The sequence below is a fragment of the Chrysemys picta genome, chromosome 1 (assembly GCF_011386835.1).
Source record: "Chrysemys picta bellii isolate R12L10 chromosome 1, ASM1138683v2, whole genome shotgun sequence".
Lineage (NCBI taxonomy): Eukaryota > Metazoa > Chordata > Testudines > Emydidae > Chrysemys > Chrysemys picta.
This window is the reverse complement of record NC_088791.1, coordinates 39714286-39734174: the sequence shown is the minus strand read 5'-3', so window position 1 is coordinate 39734174 and position 19889 is coordinate 39714286. Positions and strand designations below refer to the sequence as shown.

General features: G+C 43.1%; 1 protein-coding gene across 3 annotated transcripts in view; it reads left to right on the top strand.

Annotated features, from left to right (window-relative positions):
• Positions 1 to 3582, top strand: part of TUBGCP6 (tubulin gamma complex component 6) — a 34416-nt gene extending 30834 nt beyond the window's left edge. For all 3 annotated transcript variants that reach the window (XM_065555168.1, XM_065555163.1, XM_065555175.1), the window contains 2 exons: positions 1052 to 1251; positions 3108 to 3582. In XM_065555168.1, coding sequence (XP_065411240.1) covers positions 1052 to 1251; positions 3108 to 3199 — 292 coding nt within the window. In that variant the 3' untranslated portion in view covers positions 3200 to 3582. The remainder of the gene's footprint in view (positions 1 to 1051; positions 1252 to 3107) is intronic.
• Positions 3583 to 19889: the final 16307 nt, after the last annotated feature.

Sequence of the window (19889 nt, the reverse complement as noted above, 5' to 3'; positions counted from 1 at the left end):
AAATGATTTCAACAAACATACAAAGTAGTAATTATACAAAAAAAAAAATTGTAAAATCTTTGCATAGGTACAACAGAAGCACCCAGAATATTAGTGCTGTGATGAAAGGGAAGTTCCTGATTTGTAGTTAATACCTACTACTTAGGGAAATGAGAGTGTTGTCTGACTGAATAAGTAGTATGTACAAATAATCCAAATTCAAAGATTGCACCAGGGCTGTCTCTATACATTGTTTATATTTTTAATACCTATGCAGAGTAGTTAATTTCAGGCTGCAGGACGATTCCCTGGCAGAGCAGTTGTCATCTGATGTACACAGACGTTGTTTCTGAAAAAAGACCACCACCACGGTTCATGAGTAGTGGAAGTAGTACTACTTGCTTTATGAATCAGAGGCTGTTAACACTTTGAGCCTCATACACTACAGGTGTTACTAACACCAAACTGTAGAGGCGCTGAGATGTTGTGATAGAGAGCAAAGCAAAGAGGACTAGGATAAGGAGAATGGGGTTGAGAGGTAAGTAGATATGGGAGTGGTAGGGTAAGGAAGGAATAGAGAGAAAAAGAAGAGGTCAGAAATGACAAGGGAGGAAGAGAAGATGGCGAACAGAAGGAGTAGATACAAGAAGAGGCAAAAAGAGTGTGTCCCACTAGAAGTGGCATCTCTTGTTAGTTACAGACAAGAACAGGTGCATCCAGAAAAACCAGTTCAGGCATTGGGAAGTGGCAGAAATGATGACGGATGCCAAATTACCTGGGCAAAGTTAAGATGAACTAGAGCATGACACTTAAAATTTAATCCCACCAACATAAAAATAAAGGACAAGTGTCTGGACTGAGCTCTTCATATGTAAATGTCAGCAACCTTGAAAAGTAGGTAAACCATACTGGACTCAAGAGTTACATAAATTCACTCCTGTAGAGTCACTTGTTTTGTTTTATTTTGAAATGATTAAAGAGGGAACCCAAAGGATTCTCTCTGCCTTCTAACCGCTCAAATAAACAATGGCTCTTTAGTTTTTTTTAAGTCTGTTTTTTTTTTTCACCCTAGAGGACTATTGACTGAGAAGGCCACTCCTGTGATGAACATTATTCACAGCATCTTCAGTCTCATTTTGAAGTTCCGCAGCCAGTTAATCTCTCAGTCATGGAACATTGATGCTGGCAAGCAAATGGCTGTTCATCCCAACTTTGGTTTGATGCAACAATCTTACAATACTTTCAAATATTACTCTCACTTCTTATTCAAAGGTAGGAACTCAGATACGTTATTGGGTTAATTTATATTGCCGCAATCAACTGACACCTGAAAAACCCATCAGTTCTTGCAGTTGTCTCTGATAGTGCAGCCTGAAAGCAGGAGAAAGTGTATATTGAACTCGTTTTGCTTAGTGCTAATCTCACCACGTCCACTAATGTAAAGCATCAGAAGTCTGAATTTCTTGGCATGTGTCCCATAGCTGACAATAAGTATCACATTTGGTGGTTTACGGGGAGTAAATCTATGGTAAATAATTGCTTCTTAGCCTGCTATATGCTTAGATTTACCATTTATCTGCAATGTAGTCCTTGAAACCGTATGACAGACAAAAGTATCTAAAATGGCAACACAAAAAAGTCCTTTGAACTGTATTTTACATCTCCTGACAAGACAAATACTACATCTTACTGTGAGATTGAATTTCCTGGCTCTTGCAAGGGGTTAAGCAACTAAGGCCCACAGGCTGCTCACCTACTGCAAGATGTAGTTAAATCTAGTTCTGCAGACAAGAACTTTGCCACTGTGCAGATTTTTTGCCACGTAGTTCATGTTCTTTTGCACAATAGAATTCCTTGTAGCTGTCACCTCAGCTTGCAGGGTCGGCAAGTTAGAGAGACCCTATCTAATCTTCTGCATTTCCCAAATAATACTGCTCTTGCAGACCCTTCCCGTATTTCTACCAAAAATAAATTCACCTTTTCATGTGAATACAGGCAGCTCCTCACTTTGCTTTGTTAGCAGCCCCAATATCCAAAGGAAGTGCCACTTTTTCCTTTAAATATCAGTCATTAGATACTGTTTCCATCAGATTGTATCCTTCAGGAAATGAGATGCCCTTTTTATTCATTAAGAGTGTCTAAAAGTGGTGTCACAGGATAAAAAACAACAAAAGCAAATATTTCAGGAAGAGTTAGAATGGCTGCTTCCAAAGCCTATGGGAAGTCAAAACACTTCTGGGAGACATTTAAGCCAATCCTATGAGACCTATGGTTGCTTCACGGACAGAGATTAATAGAGCCTCCTGTAAGGAAATATGCAGAGTGACCTGGTCCTTTGCACTCCCCCATATTAATCACCACAAAACAGATGTGTACTTACACATGTTCCTGTAATCTACAAGATTCTGTCTTTCACAAAGGGTGTGATTCAAAGCCTGCTGAAGCCGGTGGAGAGTCTCCTGTTGATTTGAGTGGGCTTTGGATCAGGCTCTAATCCTGTATATTCTACACCTTTCCTTCTTCCTTGCGTGCTGTTACTGCTTGCAAATCCCCCTCGGTACATGAGATGTTTATGAAGCCAGGGGAATTTTTCTTACTTTGATTTAAGTCCATACATTGGAAAGATCCCTTCTTTATTGTTAATGATGGTTAGCATTAGTAAAGATTTGCAATCATCCCAGGTGTTTGTCTCATGGTCCCTTCTGTAACACAGTGGTCTTGGCATAAGAAACAGCTCTGCTAGTTTTCTTTTACAGGTCGGGCATCTCAGTAGTGCCTGCCCACTGTTGAATATGATGTTACGGGAACCTAAAATTGTCCTTTTAAAAATAGTTTGGATAAAGTGTACTTGTAATTAGAAGAATAAAATTCCATTTATATGCACACTGTCTAGGATTGACACTTCTGTTCCTTGCCTTGATTCTGATTTGTTGTACAGACAGTTAATGAGAGCACTTTGTAATTCCAGAAATAGAGGCAGGGGCTCTTTTATACAGTTTTAATTATTTGTTTCTATCTACATCAGACTTCTGCAATAGGCTTTTTCCATGATAGTATTCATACATTTAATCAACAGATTGACTTGTTAGAGGTTTAAATTACGATTTGTGTATTTGCTTTTCCTACAGTGGTAACCAAACTTGTAAATAGGGGATACCAACCTCACCTGGAGGACTTCCTGCTGCGAATCAACTTTAATAACTACTACAAAGATAACTGAGCTCTAGTATACTGTAAGGAATACTGGTAGCATGGTAAAGAAAATACAGCTACAGCTTTATGCTTATTATTTATGGAAATTGATGCTAGTAACAGAGGCTTATCTTAAGAAGTAATCCATTGTTCAAAACAACTTTGAAGAGTGAAACCATAGCACTTAGAAAATGATGCCATTTAGAATCTGCACAAATCACCACTTCATCAGCACATTGAGAACTGATCCCGTCATTACAGATACAGGGAAGAATGGGGCCTAGTGTTAACATGGGAAAGGGCATACATGTAAATCGGTTAATATATAGTATACATTTTTCCTTTCAGTGTTGTGAATTCAATGTAAATACATGTTTGTGAAACAAATAAACAAAAAGATATCTTTTAAAACTTCTTTGTGTTCAGTATGCCCAAATTTGGTCCATTTAATTTATTTAAAAACTGACGCACATTCTCAGTCTAAATCACATTTACATTTAATATTCTATAATTATTTCTACAAGTCTGCTATTCACAAGGAATGAATAATATGGCTGAAATATGACATTTTGAGTACATCTGCTCAGCTGCTGGAAAGTGAGACTGGATTTGGAATATTTGTGAGAAACAGTAAGTAATTGGATTACATAACACAAAACAGTTATTTAAAAAAACAAATAGTTTGGTTGAAGATGTTCATAAAATGAGATTGGTATGTAAAATGGCAAACACGAAAGTTTAGTATCACTAACACAAACAAAGCTCTAACTATGAATAACCTCAAATCAGTGATTTTTAACCAGTAAAACTAGAAATCCCATATACTTATAAACCATTAAGTTGCAAAGATAAATCATATATTCATATTTAGTAGAGCTGGTAGAAACTCAGAATTTCTATATCTCAAAAATTGATTTTGTTCTGATTCACATGGTGGGGCTATACCAAAGCCACAGACCCTGGAAACGCAGGGTTCCCAGCACTGGGGCAGTGTGCATAGTGGGGCAGTTTTGAAAATTTGAGCCAAATGTGTTTATCCTTTTAGAGTTGCATCAGGATTTTTTTTGGAATTAGTTTCCCCCTCCCCCCTTTTTATTCCCCTGTCCCCAAGTACATTACTGAATTTTGAAGCCGTGTTAGTCTGTATCTACAAAAACAACAAGGAGTCTGGTGGCACCTTAAAGACTAACAGATTTATTTGGGCATAAGCTTTTGTGAGTAAAAAACCTCACTTCTTCGGATGCATAGAGTGGAAGTTACAGATGCAGGCATTATATACTGACACATGGAGAGCAGGGAGTTACTTCGCAAGTGGAGAAGTAACTTGCGAAGTAACTCCCTGCTCTCCATGTGTCAGTATCTAATGCTTGCATCTGTAACTTTCACTCTATGCATCCGAAGAAGTGAGGTTTTTACTCACGAAAGCTTATGCCCAAATAAATCTGTCAGTCTTTAAGGTGCCACCAGACTCCTTGTTGTTTTAGTCCACATGGAATTACAGTTCATGGAGGTGTGTAATGCCTATGCTAGGTTTGAAATATTTTGGTTTTGAGTTAGTTTTTTACAATGTTGCTTTGTGCATGCACAGTAGAAAGACCTTAATAAAGCCACAAGTGGGCGCTTAGCTGAACATGTGTGTTCACTATATATATGTGTGCTCTTTTTGTGAGTCTATGCACCTGTGTACATGCTCAGTTATTCACAATTAAGAGACATCAGAGGTGCTTGTTAGCTGGTGAAATGGCGACCTTCTTTTCTTTGTGTTTCTAAAACGTACCTGAGGACTTAGATGCAAAAACTTAATATTTCATTGTCACTAGGTTGTGAAATCAAACATTTTGGTCGGAAAATCCCAAGTGTAAAGTTGGCTACAGTGGGAGCTGAGGCTGCTCACTTTCTTGTAGGAGCAAGTCCATATTTAGTATCAAAGGATTGCAGTGTTCAAACATGGCAATGTGTATCTCTCAGACTGTTTCACACCTGTGTCTGTAATATAGGTACTTAGTGTCTTTCTTTGTCAGTGGGAGGGGGAATTCACACCTGTAGAGTTATTATATAAATTATATAAATTTATTCCCCCAAAATCTAGCCAGTTAATAATAAATAACTGGCTAAATTTTGGGGGAGTTAAACCTAGTCACAACAGCAATCAATACTTTGGAGGGGGAAAATGGCAACAAATCAGCAAATTTCCGATTTTTGTCTGTCCTGGCACACAAGCCTCCACTAGAGGTCAGCCAAGCAACTTTGAAAGGGAATAGTGAATAGAAGGAAATAGACCATTAGAAAAAGAGCTACCTGAACCACACACATTTTTTTCTATAATACAGTTTCAGTAGGGCAGTGTTAACTTTCCTGTGGGTTCAATCCGCTTCACTCTGAAGTCAATGGAAAGATTCCCACTGATTTCAGTGGGAGTTGGATTAGGTGCTATGTTATGAAGGGACGATAGTGATGATAGGAGAAAATTAGGCATGGAAGGCACCTATAGCTTACCTAGTTCTTCCCCCAAGGGACTCTTTGCTAGTAGTTGATCTAGTTAGTTTTTAAATTTCTTGAGCACTTTTTGAGAATGATTATTCCACAGTTTAATATACTATTCAATGGCAAAAACTACATCAAAGCAGAGTTGCGGTTGCTTGGTGCTAGGTCATTCCCTTGCAGAACACTGAGCTGAGCAACACCAGGAAATGCACAGTAAAGATTGCCCATGCAACATTAACTCCGCCCTGCTTCAGCACGGCCCCATTTTCCCTGTTAATATACAGACCTTTACTCTGCCAACCACACAGCTGCTGAAATGTACAAGTTGTTTATTTCCTTTTATAACCCATTCACTCTCACCCATTGCATTCCATCTAACACTAGTAAACACTAGTAAAGGACAAAAAGAAAAAAAAGTTTCCCACTAATCAATTGCTAATACGGGGCAACAGAGTCCATGCAGTTGCCCTGACCATAGCATGAAATTCTCCATTTTTTTAAACTGTGACCATGCCCTGAATTATGCATAATGTTGCCATGACAAAATGTATCCATAACTATGTTACAGTGGAATAGTGTTGGGGTGCACTGGCAGTGCTTTCTCCTTCACCTGAGCTCCCAATCTCATCTCCCCTACCATACATCCCCATTTATCCCTCTTCTCACTGCAGCCCCAAGCCCCTGTCTTCCTATTCCCCCACTCCTCTGCCCCCTAATAACCCTCCCCAGAAGCAATCACATGTCTAATTATTTTCACCCAAAGACTTTGATTATATTCCCCGCAAAATAAAATTGCCACCCATAACTCCAGCCATTGAGTTCAAAACTCGTTTTGCCTTAAACAGAAGCCCCCGGCTAATTTAGCCTTAGTTATGTTATCTGAAGGGGGAGTTCACAGTCAATTAGAAGTCTGTGATTCATCTAAAGAGACAAGATGGGTGAAGTAATATCTTTTATTAGACCAACTTCTGTTGGTAAGAGAGACACACTTTCGAGTTTACACAGAGCTCTTCTTCAGGTCTGGAAAATTCAGGGTTGGTCTACACTAGAGAGTTAGGGCAACTTAAGGCAGCTTATGTCGACCTAGCTATGTCAGTGTTTACACTACAGCCTTGCTCCTGCTGATATAAGAGCCCTACTTCAATATCATAATTTCATCTCCATGAGAGACATAGGTTTATGTTGGTGTAGTTAGGACGATGCAGTATCTGTGTAGACGCTGCGTTCCTTACATCGGCTGTTGGCTGTCATTCCCCTGCTGCCTGTCTCCGCTCCAAGCTGGGCTGCCACCCAGGCTTCTGGCTTAGGCTGCCGCCTGGGCTTCCCACAAGGAGCCTTGCTTCCCCTCTGGGTGAGGATTCACCTGCTGGAGGTGAGAAGCCCTGGGTGGCCGCCTCCTGGCAAGAAGTGCCCTAGGATATGCCAGGGAAGGATGGTGGAAGAGATGGGGTGAGCCATGAAAGCCCCCACTTCTCCCCACTTTCCCCAGCAGCCTGGGTGAACCTGTAGAAGGATCATTAATGGTTTTGTCTCTGGGGGGCAGCTAGGCTCCTAGCGGAGAGTTGCCCTGGCTCTCAGCCCCCCCACTGCCCCTCCTCAGTTGGTGGAAGTGCTCCTGGTGAGGATGCACACCACTGACGGGAGGAGGGTAGTGTGGAAGGAGGGTGGTGCACCGGCTGTAAATTGACTTAACATAGGGCGACTTAAGATTGTAGTGTAGACATGCCCTAAAAAATGTACATTTTCTTAAATACTGTTCTCAGTTCAGGTCCACCAAGGATTTAGTGGGTACCATGCATTACCATATTTAAAATGTAATAGATGGAGACCATTTTGACTTGCACCACATCAATAGTTTGATCTCTAGCTCTGAGCAAAACAAAAACAAAACTCAACCTGGAAACTTTTTTTTAAATGGCTATTGGAGGGGTGGGTTATCTCTGGAACTCCTGGCTCAAATACCTCCAAATTTGGATCACTAACCCCACCTAGACTCCTCCTGAGGCACACCAAATTTCAAATAAATTTGAGTGAGCATATCAATTTTACATGACTTAAAAATGTTCACCTTTAAACAGATGTCATGACACAAACTTACTATAGTGATACAACCTTAACTACAATGCAGCTAAAGTTTTCCTGATGTAGAATATCAGGGTTGGAAGGGACCTCAGGAGGTCATCTAGTCCAACCCCCTGCTCAAAGCAGGACAATTCCCAACTAAATCATCCCTGCCAGGGCTTTTTACTCTAAAATCCTCTTAATCCTATTTTAATTAATAACCCCTTCTACTGCACTTCTTCCTCCTTGGCATTTATCCCTTTCAAAAGCACATAGAGAGATTGTCCTTGTTTTCACTTAGCTAAGCTGCAGTTACTTTAATCCTCTTTTGTAGCTCCCTCCACCCCTGTAGTTATAATTGCTGCTTTACTCTGAACTTCTTCTAATTTCTGGGTATCTGTCTAGTACGGAGAGATTCAGAACTAAAGGGAGCACTTTAGGTGCAGTCTCAGCAGAGCCTTATAGAGAGGAAACTCTCTCTTTTTAAAGACAAAAATAGCTTTAGCAATTAGAACATAGCTTCTAAAATATGACAGTCAAATGGGTTTATATTTGAAAGGTTTCTTAGTGAGAAAGGGCCAGTCTGAAGGTCTATATATATTATATTGACCAGCAAAAGCAAGGAAAACCAGTGCTATGGCAGACAATGTGCGTAACAAATGCTGCTCCATTTTTTTCCTAATCACTAAGGATTTGATATTTTGCAAGAAAAATGCATGTGTGAGAGCCACTGCAACACCAGTGCTCTCCATAGGAATATTTTGCATAGCCAAGTTTTTTTTCTTACATATATGCATAGGGAAACCATTAATCATAGGGGATCAAAATGAAAGGCAACCAAGTACTCAAGAACTGAATTATTACAGATTCATAGCGTCCAAGGCTAGAAGGGTCTATTGTGATAATCTAGTCTGACCCCCTGTATAACACAGGCCATAGAACTGTCCCAAAATAATTCCTAGAGCATGTCTTTTAGAAAAACATCCACTCTTAATTTAAAAGTTGTCAGTGATGAAGAATCTATCGAAATCCTTGATAAATTGTTCCAATGGTTAATTACCCTCACCGTCAAAAATGTACGCCTTATTTCCAGTCTGACTTTCCAACTTTGAGCCACTGGATTGTATTATATCTTTCTCTGGTAGATTGAAGAATCCATTATTAAATAGTTGTTCCCCATGCAGATATCTATAATATAGACTAAGCAAGTAACCCCTTAACCTTCTCTTTGTTAAGCTTAATAGAATGGGCGTCTTGAGTCTATCACTATAAGGCATGTTTTTTAATCCTACGATCATTCTTGTGGTTCTTCACTGAACCCTCTCCAATTTAATCAACATCCTTCTTGAATTGTGACCACGAGAACTGGACACTATATTCCAGCAAGGGTCACACCAGTGCCAAATACAGATGTAAAGTAACTTCTCTACTTCTATTTAAATTCCCCTCATTATGTATCCCAGGATGGCATTAGCTCTTTTAGCTACACCGTTGCACTGAGAGCTCGTATTCAGTTGCTTATCCGCCACAGTCCCCAGGATAGCGTCCACGATTCTGAAAGTCTGGCCAATGCTCTTTGTTCCTAGGTGCATACATTTACATTGAGCTGCATTAAAATGCATAATGTTTGCTTGCACCCAGCTTACCAAATGATCCAGATTGCTCTAAATCTGGATCATTTGGTTTACCACCCTCCCACAATTTTTATGTCATCTGCAAACTTTATCAGTGATAATTTTATGCTTCTTGATAAACTTGATAAAATATGGTCAAGAACCAATTGCTGTGTGACCCCACTAGAAACAGACCCACTCAATAAAGCTGCCTTATTTACAGTTATATTTTGAGACCTACCAGTTAATTAGTTTTTAATTCATTTAATGTATGCCATTGTGATGGGGCAGAGCAGTTCCGCATTGGTACTGCAGGGGTTAACCCTTCCTTCCTAGCAGAGGAAGCCAAGCCCCGGAAGCTCTGTTGGGCATGCTCCAACTGGAGAACAGGTATAAAAGCCTGCAGACCTGCTCAGTTTGGGCTGACCACCGGAGGGGAAGGAGACACGCCACCAGCTCCCAAGGAGGGACAGCCTGCGCTCCAGGATCTGGAGGCTAGCCAAGCGGGATGCACCCTGAGGCCCAGACGGAGTACGTCAAAGGAGGGGAACAGACCGGAGGATCCCCCGGAGCGGAGAACCCAGCATTTATGGTGGGAAGTGACCCAGGGGAACTTTAGAGGAAAACGGCATTAGAGCCGCATAGGTGCTTGGTGTGTTTTGGGTAGATCCCTGCCAAGCTGGTGGCAAGGGGAACTTGCCACTACCAGGGTCTTGGGTTGGGACCCGGTGGCAAGGGCAGGCCCGGGTCCCCCTACCACCACCCCCAGCATGGGAATCATATGGACTCTGGCTGCTAGGCCACACTACCTTGTCTGAGAGGAGTGATTATGTGGACATCGGCCAAGCTGCACTGCTCCAACGCTGGGAGCGATTTATATGGACCCTGGCCATTGGGCCACACTGCCCTGACACTTGGGCAAGTTATATGGACTCTGGCCGCTAGGCTGTACTACCCTGCCCGTGAAGGGTGAGTTATATGGACTCTGGCCATTGGGCCACACTGCTCCAACGCTGGGAGCAATTTATATGAACTCTGGCCATTAGGGCACACTACCCTGACCAAGGGGTGATTGCGTGGAGAGAGGCCGTTAGGCCGCATCGGGCTGCCCACAGAGAGATGAGCACACGAACTTGGGAGTGGCGAGGTTCCGACACCCCATCTCACCCCTGCCACAAAGGGGCAGTGCGGTGCCAGGCCCGCCACAGCCATATTAATTTTATATTGTTCTAGTATCTTAATCAAATGTCATGCAGTAAAAGTCAAACGCTTTACAGAAGTCCAAGCATATTACAGTGTGATGTTGCACTCTATAGGATTTTATGAAAGTATACTGATGAGTGTGAACATAATGTAACTAAAATATGCTTCATGCAAAAGATCTCTTGTAAGGTATCATTACAAAGCTTATAATCTACTGAGTGTGGTCATCCTATTTGTATGAATGTATCATTCTCGTACCTGAAACTAGAAATAGGAAATATAACTCTGAGGGCCTATTGTAATTATGCAAAGTGTGGGCCATTAATGGTGGTTTGAAATCTTGATGGCTCCCATTAACCAGAACAATTGACTGTAGATGGTTCTGTTTTACTTGTAAGGCTTCCTGTATACCTGTGTGCTGGTAAGTGGGTAATGAAGTAAGTCTTACAGTGACATGTGATCATGTCACCTGAACTGGAATCCATCTTTAACCTGGTGTTTTTCCATTTAGAAGGAGGGGTGGGAATCCAGAGAGGGACAAAGGATTCCCACCTTATGCAAAAGATATATAAGTGGGTGGAACAGAACAAAGGGGGCTGCAGTCATGAGAAATCCCCTAGCTACCACCTGAGCTGGAACAAGAGCTGTATCAGGGGAAAGGATTGTGCCCAGGCTAGGAAGGTGTCCAATCTGTGAAAGAAATTTATTGAAACATCTCTGAGGGTGAGATTTTATCTGTATTCAGTTTTACTCTATTAGGCATAGGCTTGCGTGTTTTATTTTATTTTGCTTGGTAATTCACTTTGTTCTGTCTGCTATTACTAAATCCTATTTTCTGTATTTAATAAAATCACTTTTTACTTATTAATTAACCCAGAGTATGTATTAATATCGGGGGGGAACAGCTGTGCATACTTCTCTATCAGTGTTATAGAGGGCGAACAATTTGAGTTTACAGGGTAAAATGGATTTATTTGGGGTTTGGACCACAGTGGGAGTTGGGCATCTGAGTGTTAAAGACAGGAACACTTCTTAAGTTGCTTTCAGTTTAAGCCAACAGCTGTTAGGGGACGTGATTCAGACCGGGGTCTGGGTTTGCAGCAGGCTAGCGGGTCTGGCTCAAACCAGGCAGGGCACTGAAGTCCCAAGCTGGGAGGGCAGGGAAAGCAGGGGCAGAAGTAGTCTCGGCACATCAGTTGGCAGTCCCAAGGGGGTTTCTGTGATCCAACCTGTCACATACAGCAATACTATTACCTTTATCAAATAAATTTGTTACAATCATTCCAGGGTACAAAATATATCAGAAGGACAGAACAGGTTGTGCGGGGGGGAGGGAGTAGCACTATATGTGAAAGAAAACGTAGAATCAAATGAAGTAAAAATCTTAAATGAATCCACATATTCCATAGAATCTCTAGGGATAGTAATTTCATGCTCTAATAAGAATATAACATTAGGGGTCTATTACTGACCACCTGACCACGACAGTGATAGTGATGATGAAATGCTAAGGGAGATTAGAGAGGCTATCAAAATAAAGAACTCAATAATAGTGGGGGATTTAAATTATCCCCATATTGACTGGGAACATGTCACCTCAGGACAAAATGCAGAGACAAAATTTCTCGATACTTTAAATGACTGCTTCTTGGAGCAGCTTGTTCAGGAACCCACAAGGGGAGAGGCAACTCTCAATTTAGTCCTGAGTGGAGAGCAGGATCTGGTCCAAGAGGTAACTATAACAGGACCGCTTGGAAATAGTGACAATATAATAACTTTTAACATTCCTGTGGTGGGAAAAACACCTCAACAGCCCAACACTGTGGCATTTAACTTCAGATAGGGGAACTATGCAAAAATGAGGAGGTTAGTAAAACAGAAATTAAAAGGTACAGTGACTAGAGTGAAATCCCTGCAAGCTGCATGGACACTTTTCAAAGACACCATAATAGAGACCCAATTTAAATGTATATCCCAAATCAAAAAACACAATAAAAGAACTAAAAAAGAGCCACCGTGGCTTAACAACCATGTAAAAGAAGCAGTGAGAGATTGTCAAAGCTGCTTCCCCACTTTGAACTTTAGGGTACAAATGTGGGGGCCTGCATGAAAACTTCTAAGCTTAACTACCAGCTTAGCTCTGGTCCGCTGCCAGCATCCCAAAGCTAGTTCCTTTCCCTGGGTAGCCTTGAGATACCTTCACCAATTCCCTGGTGAATACAGATCCAACCCCCTTGGATCTTAAAACAAGGAGAAATTAACCATCCCCCTCCTTTCTCCCACCAACTCCTGGTGGATCAAGATCCAAACCCCTTGGATCTAAAAACAAGGAAAAATCAATCAGGTTCTTAAAAAGAAGGCTTTTAATTAAAGAAAAAGGTAAAAATTCTCTCTGTAAAATCAGGATGGGAAAATAACTTTACACGGTAATCAAACTTAAAGAGCTCAGAGGACCCCACTCTAGCCTTAGGTTCAAAGTACAGCAAACATAGATAAACACTCTAGTCAAAGGTACATTTACAAGTTGAGAAAACAAAGATAAACTAACACGCCTTGCCTGGCTGTTTACTTACAAGTTTGAAATATGAGAGACTTGTTCAGAAAGATTTGGAGAACCTGGATTGATGTCTGGTCCCTCTCAGTCCCAAGAGCAAACAACTTCCCAAACAAAGAGCACAAACAAAAGCCTTCCCCTCACCAAGATTTTAAAGTATCTTGTCCCCTTATTGGTCCTTTGGGTCAGATGCCAGCCAGGTTACCTGAGCTTCTTAACCCTTTACAGGGAAAAGGATTTTGGAGTCTCTGGCCAGGAGGGATTTTATAGTACTGTACACAGGACAGCTGTTACCCTTCCCTTTATAGTTATGACAGAGATAAAAAGGCATCTTTTAAAAAGTGGAAGTCAAATCCTAGCGAGGTAAATAGAAAGGAGCGTAAACTCTGCCAAATTAAGTGTAAAAATGTAATAAGAAAAGCCAAGAAGGAGTTTGAGGAACAGCAAGCCAAAAACTCAAAAGATAATTTAATTGGTAAACATAACAGTAACAAGTCACCGGGACCAGATGGCATTCATCCAAGAGTTCTGAAAGAACTCAAATGTGAAATTGTGAAACTACTAACTATGGTTTGTAACTTGTCCTTTAAATCAGCTTCTGTACCCAATGACTGGAAGATAGCTAATGTAACGCCAATACTTAAAAAGGGCCCTAGCGGTGATCCTGGCAATTACAGACCGGTAAGTCTAACGTCAGTACCAGGCAAATTAGTTGAAACAATTGTAAAGAATAAAATTGTCAGACACATAGAAGAACATAAAATGTTGGGCAAAAGTCAACATGGTTTCTGTAAAGGGAAATCATGTCTTACTAATCTATTAGTTTTTTGAAGGGGTCAACAAACATGTGGACAAGGGGGATCCAGTGGACATAGTGTACTTAGATTTCCAGAAAGCCTTTGACAAAGTCCCTCACCAAAGGCTCTTACATTAATTAAGCTGTCATAGGATAAGAGGGAAGATCCTTTCATGGATTGAGAACTGGTTAAAAGACCGGGAACAAAGGGTAGGAATAAATGGTAAATTTTCAAAATGGAGAGAGGTAACTAGTGGTGTTCCCCCAGGGTCAATCCTAGGACCAATCCTATTCAATTTATTCATAAATGATCTGCTTGGCACGTATCGTCTAGACTGAGCACTGAGTCCCAGTGGGTAGATAGAAAGATTAACCTAAATAATCTATACAGAAACCTGTGTAACCCCATAAGATTGGGTCCCTAATCCATGAACTATTAGAACTCATTTACAAAACTTTTCTTAAACATTACATAAATTACGTCTCATACTATAGAATTAGAATTTATAATCCCTATTCCATGATGAGATAATGTATCTTCATTAAAACTAGCTTTAGAGAGGTTTTTCCCCTCAAAAATCCAATTTAAATAAAAAATAAATCTGATTAAAAAAAAAAAAGTCATTGATTTTTATTCACTCTGACAGCAGGGCATGGAGAGGGGAGGAAGGATTGGTCCCCAGCTAGAGCGAGGAAGGGGCCAGGGGCAAGATGAGCACAGCGGCGTATGCGGGGAGGATTAGTCCCTGTTGACTGGAGCAAGGCAGGGACTGGAGGCAAAAGCACAGCTGGGCGGGAGCTAGGGTTGGGAGCAAGGGAGGGGCCAGGGGAAAACTGCAAGTGCAGCAGGGTTGGGGAGGGGGGTAAACAGGATCCCCCCTCCACCCCTGCCCATGTAGAGCGGGTACCTACCTTCTCCCTGGTTCTAGCCCATTCTCTTTGCCTCTCTCTGCACTGAGCTGAGGGTCGGGGTGCACTAAGCACAGGGCTGGTGGTGCAGGGTCTGGGAGGGAGTTAGGGTGCTGAAGCAGGTTGGGGTCATGGGCAGGCAGCTGGAGGGGGTATGCCCTGATTCCACGCCCTTTCCCAAGGCCCCGCCCCTGCCTCTTCTCCGCCTCCTCCCCCAAGCAGCGAGCGCTCTGCGGCTCCGCTCCTCCCCCTCCCTCTTGCCAGCAAACAGCTGTTTGGTGGCTGGGAAGCGATGGGAGAGGGAGGAGCAGGAAAGGGGCATGTTCCAGGGAAGTGGCGGGGGAGGGGGGAGCTTGGCTGCTGGCGGAGCCTGCCCTGCAGCAGGAGCCGGCAGGACCAAGCTTCTGCCCGCTGCCCCTGCAGGAGAGAGTGGTGGGCAGGGAAGAACGGGCTGGGCTGGGGCCCCTTTGAAGTGTGTGTGGGGTTGGGGGGAGGGGAGAGAAAGACAGAACAAAAAGTGAATGAGAGCCTAAAGAAGCCACTGAAAGCATGGTGGCTGGTCCTGGAAGACACCTGAGGAGGGTTTCCGGGGCAGGGACGCCAGCTGAAAAGGGTGCTCTTGGTGCTATGAGCAATAGAAACTGTTCCCTGATATTGGATTATTTCTGCGTTCGAAGACACCGAACGGCATCAAAAAGAATAACAGACTCCATCAATTTCTACTTCCAGCTGGAACATCCCTGGGGCTCCGAAACTTTGACAAGCCGCTTGGGTCAAAAAGGGCCAACAATACTCTAAGGGAAATGGCCCAGGTCTTGTTTACCTGCTAATTCTGCCTGTCTAGCAAATTAAACCTGGAATTCCATTGATTTAAGTCAACTTTTAATTTGACTTTAAGCAAGAACAAAAGCTTTTAAAACATAGATGGGAAAAGCTGCAGTGAAGTTTGGTGAAGTCATCTAAATAGCCAGTAAACTTTGGGCTCACAGAGTGGACTGTTTCCTTTTCAAAAGAGATGGGGACACAGAATCAATACGTTGTCACAGCTTAGTTACAGTAAAGGCAGTTCAAGGCAGATATAGCCTTGAGCAGCTATGCCAATTTACCTACACAGCGCTGCTCTTGAACAACTCTGTGTAGGGTGGGAGGGATAGCTCAGTGGTTTGAGCACTGGCCTGCTAAACCCAGGGTTGTGAGTTCAATCCTTGAGAGGGCCACTTGGGAATCTGGGGCAAAATCAGTACTTGGTCCTGCTAGTGAAGGCAGGGGGCTGGACTCGATGACCTTTCAAGGTCCCTTCCAGTTCTAGGAGATGGGATATCTCCATTATATTTAATCCTCAGTCTGCACAAGCCCTAGCTGAGTCCCCTTCAACTCATCTCATTGTAACTGCCCTTTCCATTTGCCCAAACAGGCTGTGCACTTCAAGTCCCCCAACAAAGAACACGTTTCCTGTCATCATTAGCTTAGCTGTTTTACCACTGTAGGTTATACAGGTACCTTACCATGGGCGGTGGGTATAATAGGCCAGGGGAAGCACCTCCGGACACCTGGGCCATGGTGGCCCTGCCTGTACTCCACTCCTTCCCCGCGATCCCCACAGGGCCGCCCAGAGGATTCAGGGGCCCCTTCCATAAAAAAAAGTTGCAATACTATAGTAACATGTATTTGGAAATGTAAAAAATAACCAGTGAAATACATTCAAAAATTAATTTTTAATAATTTGAAAATACATGAAATACATTATTTAAACACATTAAATGCTTTAATGTTATGTATACATTTGCAATTACATAATGGGCTGTCACTGGATGATGGTGATGGTTGATGCCAATGGGCTGTTGCTGCCTGGGGGTGGTGCTTCTGTTGCCCAGGGCTGGGTGGGGAGCTGGGCTCTGGGTTGGGGGGTGCCCAGCTCAGAGGGGCTGGGGTTGGATCTGGGGATCAGGGCTGTGGGGGGGATGGGGTCGGGGGGGTGCCCGGCTCAGAGGGGCTAGGCTAGGAGCTAGGGGTCAGGGCTGGGGGGGGAGATGGGGTCAAGGGGTGCCCGGCTCAGAAGGGCTGGGCTTGGAGCTGGGGGTCGGGGGGTGCCCAACTTACCATGCCGCTTACCCCCCTCTCCCAGAGCCTCAGCGAGCTGTGTCCAGGAGCTCTTGCTGCTCGGCCTGCCGGAGCTCACAGCCCCGCCCCGCCACCACGCGGTTCCGAGTGGGAGGACCTCAGGCCCCGCCCGAGCCACGCCGCTGCAGCACTGTCCAGGGCCGCTCCTGGACGCTGAGGCGCCGGGGAAAGGCGGAGGCGGGGGGAGCCTCCGACAGTCTCGTGGGGGCCCCTGTGGGGCCCAGGGCAAATTGCCCCACTTGTCCCGTCCCCTTTCCCCCCCACCCCCCCGGGTGGCCCTGGATTCCCAGCACCCACTGCTGCCTGGTGAATCCCTCCTCTCTTCCACTCCACCCCACCCTCTCTGGAGGTCCCCGCCCCTCACCCCATTCCTTCTCACCTCCACCCCCCCCGAAGAGAAACCCCCCACACCTGACATGTCCCTCCTCACTTTCACCCCCTTTCTCACAAGGCTGCCTGCCGCATCCCCACTCTCCCCAGAAGCCAATGGGGACTCAGCTCCAGCTGGCAGGGCTTGGGCTGGCTGGTGGCCCAGGGCGGCTCGAACCAGAGTTCAGGCTGGTGCTGGGGCCAGCAACCCAGGCCGGACCAAGCCGGCCTGGGCTGGTCAGTGCTCAGGCCAGTGCTCGGCCTGGTGCTCAGGCCGACCCTGGGGCTTGGGCCAGTGCTCGGGCCAGCTTGGAGGTCGGGACAGTTTGGCTAGGGCTTCTATGGCTGCAGTGGGGCGGAGTGGAACTCAGGGCTCCAGCGTGCGAGAGGGGAGAAAGGGGTGGGGCCTCGGGCGGAAGGGGCGGGGGCTAGCCTCCGCACAGGGAGGTTTCACCCACCGCCCATGTACCTTACTCTATCGAACCTGATTCCTCTTTGGGAACAGCCATTTTGTAAGGAAATCTACTTGAAATCAAATATTAAGGAATTTCAAAAACTTCAACTTTCAATGTCTAGTTAAGGGTCAAGAACAAATATTGCCACTGTATCCAACTGAAGGTTTGCTCGCCATCCAGAGATAAAATTACAGCTAAACTACTGCTGTAAAGGACACAGGAGATGGGTCATGTTTTTTTTCTTAATAAAACACAAATGACCATGAATTACCTCATTGGGAAGATATTTTCACAGTTGTAAGTATTTTGGTGCCACAGTAAATTAGTGAGATGGATCTCTATGAAGTGCAGTTCTCAAAGTCTCTTTATAAATACTTGCTTTCATAGTTGACATCGCAGTTCACAAAGGCCTTGATCCTGCAATCCATTCTCCACAGGAGAACCCTTCCACTTGTGTGGAGCTCCATTGACTTCAGTGGCACTCTCCAAAGGTGTAAGGTATACCCAGACAGATTGGCTTGGAGGTTAGGGGCCACAGTTTGGCTATGGATATTTTTATAAGTGTAGGGCTGTCTGGATCCAGGATTTTGATACAAGGCCTACTCTAGCTGGAGAAATGTCCAGAATTTTTGGATTTGTTCTGTTTGCTGGAACAGGGCTCAGAGTGGCTTAAAGAATTTGTAACATTCTTCTGAGCAATCCGAGTACAAAATTAATTTCAGAAGAAGAGATCCCCTTATGACTGTCTATCTATCTAGTGTCGAATCACAGTATCATCTAAGCATTCTATCAACACTTATCTAGTGGCTGATACAGAAGAAAAGGTAGCTATTTGTACTACATGCTTTCTAGACAGATGTGAAACATCAGCAATACTGGAAATAGCATTTTACCTTAAAAGGCGTTGCAACTTTTTCTGGTTTTATCAGGTAAACTCCACTTTCAGCATTAGGATTTTCAGCAAATATTTCTGTGCAATTACGTCCTTTAATTGAAAAGAATTACAGGTGAGTTTTTTTGGTTGGTTGGTTTTGTTGTTTGTTTTTAAAGCTGAGTGAAGTGTCGGGAGGGGGGGGGAGGGTGCTGTATACTAGCGTTTTTATTACAGCTGGTCAAAAATTTTCCATTGAAACTTTTCTTTGACAGAACATGGCTTTTGATTAAATGGAAATTTTTGCCCCAAAATTGCTTGCATAGAAAATGTTCTGTTTTTTCATAGAAAAACTGCATATTTGTAGGGCAGGGGAAGATAGTTGTTATGAAAGCCAAAATATTTTGAAGAAAAATGTCAGCAAAAATGAACAATGTTTGTTTTCATCAACAATTTTCACAGGGAAAAAAATCATTTCCTGTCAATCTGAAAACCAGACTACTTATTTTATGAGCCTAGGCAAAATGTTTCAAACATGGTTTATGTGTCAAAGTCCTCTAGAAAAGCCAACATTTTTTTGGGTTGAGGAGTTTGACATTTACTGCCCTTGGAAATCTGCCAGTCCCACAAACCTTAGGACTTGATGCAAGAAACCATTGAAGGACTTCCACTAATTTCATGGGGCCTTGGATAAGGCCTTTAGAACACCTAGTTTTCACTGCTGTGGGTGCTATGGAAATAAGTAATAATAATTTATGTAAGACCCATACAATAGAAAAAGAAAGACGCTAAGTTGTATTTTGGCAGTGCTTCCATTCTTAAATGTAACATTACATTGCTCTTCATGGCTGAAACAAATTTAGCTTATCACGTTCGTTATGCAAATATATTTATTTATCTTTGTACTGATAGCTGATTAATATTTGAATTAATAACAGACTAGTGGCTAAAATATTTACTCAAATTCTATCTTACTATTAGCAGCCTCTGTGGTCATCACCTGCAAAGAGATTGCATAGTGTTTATTTTACACTAAGCTATAACACTAGTGGTACAATGCATAGAAATTGTGCTTAACTCAACAATACAAACAGATTAAAACTAAAAGACTTCCTTCTTTTAAAAGGATTTCTAAGAGAAGGAAGAGCTCTGAAAATGAAACATTCACCATCTACGTTTAAGATTTAATATATGAGAGAGACAAGATGGGTGAGGTAATATCTTTTATTGGATCAGCTTCTGTTGATGAGCGAGACAAGCTTTCAAGCTACAAAGAGCTCTT